We start from the raw sequence: 12,237 nt of genomic DNA on the forward strand, positions 1-12,237 counted from the left end.
GTGCGGGAGCGCAGGCTTCTGTACCTCTTCCCAGAGGGCAGTAGATCAAACAGATTGTGAGCGGGGTGACTTGCATCACTCACAATTTTGGTCGCCTTGCGGGTGAGGTGGGTGGTGTAAATGTCCTTCAGGGAGGGGAGTGAAGCACCAATGATCCTTCCAGCTGTGTTCACTATGCGCTGCAGGGCTTTCCTGTTGTATTCAGTGCAGCTTCCGCCCCACACAGCGATACAGCTGGAGAGGATGCTCTCAATGGTGCCTCGGTAGAATGTGGTCATGATGGCTGGTGGAGCACTTGCTCGCCTGAGTTTCCGCAGGAAGTACAGGCGGCGCTGAGCTCTTTTCGCCAGTGATGCAGTGTTGGTGGTCCAGGAGAGGTCTTCACTGATGTGCACCCCCAGGAATTTGGTGCTGCTCGCTCTCTCCACCACAGCACCGTCGATGGTCAGTGGCAGGTGTTGGGTGTGACCTCTCAGGAAGTCAACAAGGAGGAGCAGGAGGTTGTTGTCCCTGCACCACGTGGTCAGATGGTCGACCTCCAACCTGTATTGAGTCTCGTCGCCCTTGGTGATGAGACCCACCAGAGTTGTGTCGTCAGCAAATTTCACTATGTGATTGTTGCTGTAGGTTGCAGTGCAGTCATCGTCAGCAGGGTGAAGAGCAGCGGACTGAGCACGCACGCAGCCTTGGGGGGCCCCTGTGCTCAGTGTGATGCTGCTTGAGGTATTGTTGCCAACACGTACTACTTGGGGCCTCTGACAGAGGAAGTCCAGTAGCCAGTTGCAGAGGTAGGTACTGAGTCCCAGTTTGTCGAGTTTGCAGATGAGTTGTTGTGGTATTATGGTGTTGAATGCAGAACTGAAGTCTATAAACAGCAATCTCACATATGAGTCTCTTTTTCCAGGTGGGTGAGGGCTGGGAGGATGGGCAGAGCAGATTGCATCCTCTGTAGACCGCTTGGCTCGGTATGCAAACTGGAAGGGGTCCAGGGTGGGGGAGAATGGCTTTGATATGTGACATGACAAGCCGCTCAAAGCACTTCATGATGATGGGTGTCAGTGCCACAGGGCGGTAGTCATTGAAGCAGGATGGAGCAGTTTTCTTCGGCACAGGTATGATGGTGGCAGCTTTGAAACATGATGGGACGATGGCTTGCTTCAGGGAAGTGTTAAAGATGTCTGTGAAGACATCCTTAAGCTCCCTGCGCAGTCCTTCAGCGCCGCGACCTGGGATGTTGTCTGGACCTGTTGCCTTCTGGTGTTGATAGCAGCAAGTGTCCTCTTCACGCTGTCGGCAGAGAGGCACAGGGGCTGCTCATGTAGGGGGGGGATGGGTCTTCTGTGGGCAGGTGCTGTTTTGTGCTTCAAAGCGAGCAAAGAAGCGGTTCAGGTTGTTGAGCAGAGGGATGTTGCTCTCACAGCTCTGTGGCGCGGGCTTGTAGTCCGTGAGGACCTGAATGCCCTGCCATAGGCTTTGTGAGTTCCTGCTGTCTTTGAAGTGGGTGGTTATCTTGTGAGTGTATTCCTTTTTTGCTTCCTTGATGCCACGGGACAGGTTGGCTCTCGCTGTTTTCATGCCAGCTTCATCCCCAGCTCTGTAGGCTTTGTCTCTGGCCCTCAGCAGCCTGAGGACATCCCCTGTCAGCCATGGCTTCCAGTTAGCCCGTGAAAGATGATGTTTTTTTGTGTGGGTCACATCATCGATGCACTTGGTGATGTAAGAGGTTACAGTGTCTGTATACTCCTCTATGTCTGTCCGGTACTGAGTGCTTTTACAAAACTTTGCCAATTTGCCTACATTTTCATCAGAGGCAAAGAGCTGACCTGAGACCTGCTGGATGGGGTAAATCGGGTCATGATAGATTTGATATACAAAGCATGCTTAGCTCCAGTCAAGGCCTCATTGTCTTCAGTGTACATGTAACAGCTGTGCTGCTACAAACTTGTCACTCTTTGATACAGTGGAATAAACTGGAACAGGTCTTGTCTTGGAACAGGTCTACTAATTCACATGTACTGTGTGGTGTAACAGCAGACACATTTTAACACATCAATTACAGGATGTATATATGTAGATGTAAGTACTTAACTGGTACACTTTATTTTAATGGGTTTATTCCACTGTATCAAAAGAGTAATAAATGTGTACCAACACAGTTGATACATGTACTACAGTATGTAGGGTAATGGCAGACATGTTCCAAGACACCAATGACACAACATACATGTAATATGTAATTGTAAGTACTTAACTGGTACACTTCATTTTAATGGGTTTATGCCACTGTATCAAAGAGCAATAAGTGTGTACCAACACAGTTAATATATGTACTACGTAGTGAATTAGTAGACCTGTTCCAAGACATCGAAGACATAACATACATGTCATATGTACATGTAAGTAATTAACTGGTACACGTAATAGGTTTATTCCACTGTATCAAAGAGTAACAAGGTTGTAGCAGCACAGCTGTTACATGTACTGAAGACAATGAGGCCTTGACTGGAGCTAAGCATGCTTTGTATATCAAATCTATCATGACCCGATTTACCCCATCCAGCAGGTCTCAGGTCAGCTCTTTGCCTCTGATGAAAATTTAGGCAAATTGGCAAAGTTTTGTAAAAGCACTCAGTATTACAATGTAACAACTATATGTAGGTACTCACAAATACATTATGCAAGTACAATGATAGTACCTGATAGTACATGTTGTTACACAGGTTGTACCACTGTACCTAATTAGGTAGGTACACTGTAACAGCGACACATTAAAATAAAGTGTTACCTTAATTTTAAATGTGACGCGATATGCCAGCATTTGAAGTGTCAGGTCCTCTGTAGCTAATACCCACAGAGTAACATAAGTAACGGCAGCAATAAACTAGATGTACCACATAGCGGTACAAAATATGACCGCCTCTCACTCCTGCATATTCTCTTCATACATACATATTCTTGTCTCCATTTCCTACTCCTGCAACTCATGTGCATGTAAATGAGTGTGTGCATATGTGAGTTTGCTTTTGTTTATAAGTGTGTGTGTGTGTGTGTGTGTGTGTGTGTGTGTGTGTGTGTGTGTGTGTGTGTGCTTGCCTGTCTGTATGTGTTTATGTGTGTGTGCTTGCCTGTGTGTGTGCTTGCCTGTCTGTGTGCGACTGTGCGTGCATGCGTGCGTGTGTGTGTGTTTGTGTGTGCATGTGTGTGTGTGCACATGTACTTTATGTGTGCAAATCACAAATGAGTAAAGTACATGTTTCTCAGTATTCAGAGGACAGAGGTTACATTAAAAGTAATGCAAATTAATTCACTGATACTAATTTTGCCCCCACTCTAAGGCATTTTGTTTACCAATATGAGTCCAATTGTCACATCCATAACGCTGGAACTGCCCAATTATTTTAAACTGGGGGTCGCCAAAAAATAGGAAGGGATCATAAAATGATTTGCAAATTGAAAAACAAAAAATGTAGATGCCCTAGATGTAGGCTTAAAATTCATAGTGTTTCCATAATGTCCGAAAGTGGATGTTCTGTTTACACAAATTCAAATCTCTGCCTTATACATTGGATGAGTGCTAGTTATCCATTGGAAAATAATAAAGCAGATTGTAAAAGGCTGCCATGCATTAATGCCTTTGGTATTGACATAGTCTAGCTATGAACATGTTCTAAGACATTTTCTGCCTCTGCCACCAACGATCTTGCAACATTTTCCAAAGTGAAACAAACTTTTTGCCGGTTGGAGAGAAGGGGGTCGCGAGACTTGGCCAATGTTTTTTGGGGGGGTTGCCAGACAAAATGTTTAAAAAACCACTACAATAATTAAACCATACAAAGTAATTTACATCAACATTTTTACATTTATTCATTTTAGCAGACGCTTCTATCCAAAGCGATTTACATATGTCGATCATAATACAAGGGCCATTGTCCCTGGAGCAACTGGTTAAGTGCCTTGCTCAAGGGCACCATGGGGTGGAACCCTACTACATGCTAGCCCAGGTCCTTAACCACTACGCTTCCACCTATTGAGTAATGTCTAGACTATTGCAAAACATGCAGCTGGTGTGATCTGGAGATTTGACACAAACACACACACACCTGCACAATCTGTTTAAGCAAAGCAATAAGAATCATGCTGTTGCATACATGGCCTCAGGTGCAAGAAGATTCCTTCTGCAGAGATGGCTTCACTCATCACCATAATACCAAGGAGAAGTGGTTTTATGCCCTCCTTGCTCTTAAATGAAATGTCAGATGGCACTCTCATTGGTTTATGGATGGACACCCCTCACATTTCTGCCAGTGAGCAGTGTTTCAATAGTGAGGCATTGTTGTGTACCAGGAGGAACCCAAGGCCCACTGCACCAGTACAGGGTCAGACAATGAGTCTGAAGATTTCATCCCGATACTTACTGTAAGAACAGTAAGGGTGTTGTTGTCTTGCCTGTAGAGGTCTGTGCATCCCTCCAAGGAAATGCCTCCCCAGACCATCACTGACCCACCACCAAACCAGTCATGCTGAATGATGTTGCAGGCAACATTAATTTCTCCACAACATCACCAGACCCTTTCACGTCTGCCACATGTGCTCAGGGTGAACCTGCGAGAGAGAACTTCACACCAGCGGCCTACTGGAGGTCATTTTATAGGGCTCTTACAGGGCTACTGTTCCTCCTTGCACAAAGGAGCAGATACTGGTCTTGCTGCTGGATTAAGAACCTTCTACCACCCTGCCCAGCTCTCCTAGATCAATTTCCTGTCTCCTGGAATCTCCTCCATGCTCTTGAGACTGCGCTGGGAGACACAGCAATCCTTCTGACAATGGAACCTATTGGTACTGGCTTATGCTACCAGTAGTCACTGACACTGAGCCGTCCCTAGCCAAATGCGAAACTAGTGAAAAATCAGTCAAGAAGGATAAAGATGGAAAAATGATCAGTTGCCACCACCTGTAAAACCATTCCTGTTTTGTCATCTTATTGTTGCCCCTTTAGTGCGCCTGTTTTTAACTTTGTTGACAACAAAGCAGGTCAAACTTATTCAAAACCACCTCTGACCACCACTGGCCAGATCAATATCACACAAGTTTGATTGACTTGATTCTATGCTCCTGTGAATGTTTGTGCTGGATTTTACAATGCCATTGAACATTAATCAGCAATCAAGGACCACATTATCCGTTTTAGAATGTATGTTTTGAATCAGTTAAGCAAGCACTCTAAGAGCCCCACCCACTTTTCCAAATGATGTTGTAAAATGTTGTGATCTATTGGGTTTAATACAGCAGTAGTCAAAAAATCCTTGATTATTTTAGTTAGAGCAGTATCTGCACTGTGTTTAGATCTAAAAATCTGATTGAAATTCCTCTAAAATATAATCGAAATGTATGGTTGAGATTTGGTTTGTTAATAGTGGATTGACCACAGTCATTTTGAAAGCACTGAGGAAAATGTCTGTTTGAAGTGAGGTGTAATTACTTTCAAGCCAGCTGTGGAGACACTGTTGGATAGCCTGACGAGCTAGACCCACATCAAGACTCACCAGTACTCAATCTGAGGGGCACACAATCCTCTGCACACAATAGGATAGCGCTACAATCCATGCATTTTCCCACCAGCGGAGCCAATTTAAAAAAAGCTTAACTCGCGATTCAAAGACCATTGTTCGCCAGCAGCAGCATCCATCTTCTTTGTTTTCAAGTAGCAGGAAAGCACGGAACCGTCGCCGACTCTATACACGATGCGATTGGCCTGATAGAAGTTTCATTTTTCCAGATCGCAAGCCAACGGAGAGTTGCTAGACTACCCTGGCTGCAAATTACATTTGCTGCTGCTAGGGTGCGTCTAGATTTCTAGGCTAACTGTTGGAAACATTCTATCGTAAAAGCACCAATTGCTGCCCCTTTTTTTAGACAATTCTAAAACAACAATGTTTTTTAATACTTCAAAATAACATTTGATAAAGGAACCTTACATTTTTCAGTAGCCATAGGTGTGTAGATTTAAACAAAATCTGGTTTGGTTCTTACCAGTGTAACGATCCTGTGTTCCCTGTCCCTCCTTTGTTTACCTCCTGTGCCATGTGCTCCTGTGTTTACTTCCTGTCCCTGTGTTTTAGTTCCTGTCAGCCATGTGCTCCTTTGTTTGTCTTGCCATGTCTCAGTTCCCTGTGTCTCCGCCCCTCACCTGTTCCTCATTATTAGTCTGCTAGTTTAATTATGATTTCCAGCCCTGTGTTCACCTGTCTCTTGTTTCTTGTTCTTGTTAGCCTTGTTTAACCCCTGTGTATTTAAACCCTCTGTCTCCCTCAGTCCCCTGTCGGTCATTGATGTTGTTTCGTGGTTGTAGTGTGCATTTGCATTAAAGATTCCTGGTTTCAAATTTAAGTGTGCCTCGTTCTAAACTTGCCCTGCGCCTCGGTCCAGCTCTCCATACTGCAACCCTGACAACCGGGGCTTTTACTGCCTGAAATATCCTATTTTGCTCAGAGTTTAGTGCTGGGCTGGTGGGTGCCCTAATTCCCCCCTTTCACACGACACATCAACGGTTAGACCGAGAATTCTCGTCGTGAAATCAAAATTTCACTGGAGCTCCAAGCGGATTTGTACACACAGCCTTACAACACTGTTTACAGCTTTTTGAGTCACGGTAAAATGTAATTTTTGGTACATAGCTAATTTAGATACACTTATGGTGTGGGTGCTTGCGTTTCTTTAGGAAACCGCCGTCTTGGTTTGTATAGAAATTAATATTAAGTGACGCATACACGTAAGAGGACGGAAATAGGGGACGGGTGGTCATCTAGGGACAGGATCAAGAGAAGTTGAAAACTTGTTCTGTTGTGCAATCTTATAACAAGTCAAATCAAGTCAACTTTATTGATATAATTTAACAGAGTTCCGTCTCCATGATGGAACTGAAGTTCCTCATGATTGCTGTCAGAACAGGAAGCTGGAGAAACTTAGCTCACCTTTAGGGAGTGCTTGAAGCTGTAGGAGGGAGATTTCTCATGGCCCTCTGTAGTCTCCTCACGCTTTTTGCAGAAGAGGAGCATTTTGTGGTACAAGAAGAGGTGTCTCTGCATAGGCTTGAATCGCGCAAGGTCCTTTACCTTATTGTGACCTTTTTTATGGTCTGTCCACACATTAAAGGAACCTTGCATTAGCAGTTTCCCAAGGTCATTGAGGTTTCCCTGAATAGTGGAAATTACAAACATGTAGTAATAAGATGAAGTAATAACCGTTATAACTACAAACATGTAGTAATAACATGAAGTAATAACCGTCACACATCCTGTAACTGTCTACACAAACCTGTACAGATTTCAAATATACACTAGAAGAGAGATGTTAAATTCCTTGTGCTATAGGTAGGAGATTTCACACAGCTGCCAATCTACAACTAAGCCTATTTACCATCAAAACCAAAATCACTAACAAATCACAAATCACTAACAAAAACATCACCAACATATAATACATGATAATGTAATCTGTCTACAACCAACACTGAGAGCAAAATATCAGTACCTCAAAGCCAGTGATGGCGATCTGATGCATAGAATCATTGACAGACTTGATGATGTCAAGCATAGTTGCCAAGGCCTCCTCCAGCTCAACCGTTCCCTCTGAGTTCTTGCTACATTTCAACATTTCCTGAAAACAAAAATAGATAAGGCTTATCTTACAAAACCATGCAACATGTCAAAGGTTTAAGCATGCTTGCTTATTGTCACACTATATTGTCCATCTACAAACATTACAGATATTGGTCACCTAATTATGGTAAGTTATGATGTCTGGCACAGACATTGTCTACTTAATCCAGAGATGATTTGTATTTTTTTTTTTTACTTTGGTATGCTGCTCTACTGCAGACAACATTAAGCCTTTCAAAACAAAGCTTAAAGCTGTTCTCATGGCATTCCTCCATGGAGTAAATAAACAACATTCACAGCCTAAATTATGGCAGTGAATAAAACCCAATGAATGCGTAGCATGTACAAAGTATTCTGTAGTGAAAGTATTCTGTAGAAATGTATTGGTATTTTGAATTGATAAATTACTGTTATGGGCTGCCTGCACAGCTGTACATAGCCTGACTATTTTATGACTCAAATGCACCTTTAAATAATGCACCTTAAAAACTATGCCAGAGTTGTTTGAATGCCAGTGTCAGTTAGGTGGGAAAAGGAGCAAGACAAAATGTCAGTGATGTATAACAGTGCAAGTCGTGTTGAAGAATAGAAAACTGCATGGGGTCAGCCCAATATTTAGCAGTATGTAGTTTTGGCAGCTTTATATGGGGCTTTATGTGAGCTACTATACTGTATTTGTACTTGAAAGAAGAAATCAGGTAACTGAAAATATATAAGTATAAGTATATAAGTATATATACTCTTTTGATCCCGTGAGGGAAATTTGGTCTCTGCATTTATAACAATCCGTGAATTAGTGAAACACACTCAGCACACAATGAACACACAGTAAGGTGAAGCACACACTAATTCCGGTGCAGTGAGCTGCCTGCAACAACAGCGGCGCTCGGGGAGCAGTGAGGGGTTAGGTGCCTTGCTCAAGGGCACTTCAGCCGCGCCTACTGGTCGGGGTTCGAACCGGCAACCCTCCGGTTACAATTCCGAAGCGCTAACCAGTAGGCCACGGCTACCCTAAAAACAATTAGTGATATGGAAATGAAATGTATAACAGTGCAACAGGAGGATATTAATTGTTTTCAATATTTTGTATTTTGGAATAGATATGCACAATGTTGTGAGATAATGTGTTTAAACATCAAAGTTGTAAACGCATACAGTATCCTCCAAAATTATTGGCACCTTTGATAAAATTGACTAAAAACAGGTATAAAAAAGAATCTTTTGCCGATTTATTGTAATCTCAATGAAACAAATTAAGAAAAAGCCAACCTTGAAGGGAAGCAAATGTATTCTGAGAAAAAGGAAAATCTCATAAAGAAATAAAACCATGTTGCCCACAATTATTGGCACCCCTAGAAAATCTTACAAGATGTAACAGACATATTTTCCTATCTAATTTCAACTTCTTTAAGTTAATCAGAGTGTCTGTGAACTTTCAGAAGTAGAATGACTTTCTTTTTCACTAAGGTATGAAAATAAAGTGACACAGAGGCTAAATCCCAGAGCCATTTTTCAACATCGGAAAGACAAGAGAATACACTAAATTTAAATAAAAAGAAAGTGTGTAAACATTTGTAAGTCAGAAAATGGCTATAAGAACTAGGTGCTTTGTGAAAGAAAACGCCTATATTTACAGTTAAAACAATAATTAAAAGGTTCTAATAAACTGGAAATGTGGCAAACATGCTTAGACAAAGGCCAATGGTTATCTAGCTCCCACACACAGTATGGAGGATGGTAAGATAATGGCAAAATATTCCATTAGAACCACTACAATTACGGGAAGTGGTTGAGCACTGCTCTCCCATGCCCACATCCACAGCTGAAGTGCCCTTGAGCAAGGCACCTAACCCCTCACTGCTCCCCAAGCGCCGCTGTAGCAGGCAGCTCACTGCGTCGGGATTAGTGTGTGCTTCACCTCACTGTGTGTTCACTGTGTGCTTAGTGTGTTTCACTGATTTACGGATTAGGATAAATGCAGAGACCAAATTTCCCTCACGGGATCAAAAGAGTATATATACTTATACTTACTTACTTAAATGTAAGTTGACTTTGTTTGGAAGTGCGGTCTATTGTCAGATTAAATGATAATTGTGCTCCTTGGCAAAAAACACTTTAGTTGGATTTGGCGTACATAGAAGAATGACTATACTGAAAAGAACCCCATGCCTAATGAGAATTATGGTGGCGTGGCTGTGATATTGTGGGGCTGTTTTTATTCCCAAAGGCCTTGGGAACCTTATGAAGGTGCATGGTATCATGAACCCCAAGAAAAACATTTTCAAAGGAAATCTGTCAACCTCTTTTGTGTTTACTGAACACAAAATCAAGCTTTGGCCATTGCCATCTCAGTCCCCTGATCTGAACTTCATAGAAAAACTGTGGGGTGAGTCAAAGAGGAGAATGCACAAGTGTGGACCAAGGAATCTGGACGATCTAGGGAGACGAATGGTCTTAAATCCCTTGCTTTGTATTCTCCAACTTTATGGGGTTTCATATGTTGTTTTATGTTTGTGTGCCCCGGAATTTGTGCAAACCTTTGTTTATTGTGTAGCCCTTTACATATAGCTTAGATTGCATTTGTCTTGAGCTTCCTTTTTGAGAATATTATTTGAATATGATATGAATAGGAAGTATTGTACTGGTGTTGAGATAACAAGTAGTTGAGGAAGCTTTGAGGAAAATGCATAAAAAACGTTCCACATTCAAATGGCACTGAACTTGCCTTCAGCATTAGTTGATACTTAGTGATCCTCTGAACTGGTTTCAGTAGGTATGCATCCAGTGACAGCTTGTGATCTAGTCTCTTTTGGCATTCCTGCAGTTAGAAAAACGTATTATTAACTCTTTACATTTCTACAGACAACTTGCAAATATGCTTACTTGCTCACATTTACAATTCAAATTCTAGTGTGTCTCTTTTTTTGTGGTGGATGTTTCAGGAAATTATATACACTATTTATCATTCACGCACACTTATCTCACCCCAAAATGAACCCACAAAAGAGAAAGAGGATAACATGATAAACTTGTGATAGCAAGAGAACACAACTGTGAAGACACAAAGGTGGAGAGGAGGAGGCCAGAACACAGATGTAGGGAGAGGAACACTGAGCGAGACCTGGAAGAACAGACTGTCTCCGCATTGTCTCCACAGGGCTTCAGAGCGTGGCTTGTTCTGGCAGTACTTCTCATAGATCTGCAGCTCTTCTTTCTGCGTAAAAAGATAAAAATCAACTGACACTCGATTATCTCAGGAACCACAGGGTATGCAAGTGTATACAATCAGATATCACATACCCTTTTCAGAAAGCAAGTTCCCACCAGCTCTGGCTTTTCACAGCAGTTTTCTAACTCTTTTAGGAAGGTACTGGGGAGGAAATGACACACAGTGGCATAAATGAATTTCATGAATAATTGACAGTGTTCCAGGATAATGTTGATTTGTGTATTTGTCTGGACCACAGTCAATAAACATTTCCCTGCATAGACCACATCAACAGAGGATGAATCACTGGGAGCAGATCTGCACATACACATACTGTAAGAGTCACAGGGAGATTACTGTTGGACATAATGTGTCTGATTGCCTTTTTCCAGTCTCAGCAGTTGAACTGCATTCACTATGCTAAGCTAAGCTATCAGTGGTGCTGCCGGACTAATGCTGCTTTCCAGTAGTCTCGTAAATCATCGTACACCCACCCGTACAACATGTACGAATGAGTGGCTTTAGGAACGCCTTTCTCTCGAGCCACGAGGGGCATTAGCAGGAGGCTAGTCATTGTTATTGTTTTGTGCTACATGTAGCTTCTAGCTAAACGACTTGAAAACAAATTGTTACATTGTACTGCAGGCACAGCAAGACCGTGCAATGCATGAATTGGTGACCGGATTGAAGCAGCAATGTAATCTAGTGTGTAAGAGCATTACATCAACATTAACATGACCAACACAGTACATATGCAAAAAAAATACATGTCATCTCATCTCAACTATGGCGGCAGCCATGTAAGGTTGTACGGTACAACCTGTACTTGTTGTAAGGTTGTACGTCCACCTCGGGGTACCCTCAAGTACTCCGAGGTAAAGTGGGCGTGCCTGTCCAAAATGACGCAAGAAAGCTGGGTAATTTACACTTTCCAACTCGGGCGGCGGATTTACGAGACAACCCGAAAGCACCATAAGACAATGCATGCACGGAGACAAACATGCTTTTGCCCAATTATCTAACTCTAGGGGAGACGGTGAATAACCCAATTTCATGAACGGTGGCGTGTTCCTTTAAGCTGAACGATGTCACCCCTGTGTAATATGTAGCAGAATCACATGACATTTTGTCTGGGTCTCCATCTGTCATGCGATAGCATCAACATTGTTTGGTTACCAAAACAGTTCTTCCTACCCCCACACAATTGATTATGTCACTGGGCACCTCGCTCAGGCCATATAGTGAGTGACAGCAACTGTTGTCAGCTAGCGAGGCAAGGCTAGGTTGTTAAGCCATAATGCTGACAGATAAGGTTGGGTGCAGTCACATTGTTGGATCAGGTGCTGTATATTATACGTGTTACTGTCGAGG

General features: G+C 42.6%; 1 protein-coding gene across 2 annotated transcripts in view; it reads right to left on the reverse strand.

Moving 5' to 3' along the window:
• mcf2l2 (MCF.2 cell line derived transforming sequence-like 2) overlaps positions 1-12,237 on the reverse strand; it is an 80,181-nt gene that overhangs the window by 18,094 nt on the left and 49,850 nt on the right. For both annotated transcript variants that reach the window (XM_048253447.1, XM_048253446.1), the window contains exons 18-22: positions 10,959-11,028; positions 10,780-10,872; positions 10,384-10,476; positions 7,531-7,656; positions 6,972-7,193 (exon numbers count right to left, since the gene is read on the reverse strand). In XM_048253447.1, the coding sequence (XP_048109404.1) occupies positions 6,972-7,193; positions 7,531-7,656; positions 10,384-10,476; positions 10,780-10,872; positions 10,959-11,028 (604 nt within the window). The remainder of the gene's footprint in view (positions 1-6,971; positions 7,194-7,530; positions 7,657-10,383; positions 10,477-10,779; positions 10,873-10,958; positions 11,029-12,237) is intronic.

Source organism: Alosa alosa, chromosome 9, assembly GCF_017589495.1.
Source record: "Alosa alosa isolate M-15738 ecotype Scorff River chromosome 9, AALO_Geno_1.1, whole genome shotgun sequence".
Lineage (NCBI taxonomy): Eukaryota > Metazoa > Chordata > Actinopteri > Clupeiformes > Clupeidae > Alosa > Alosa alosa.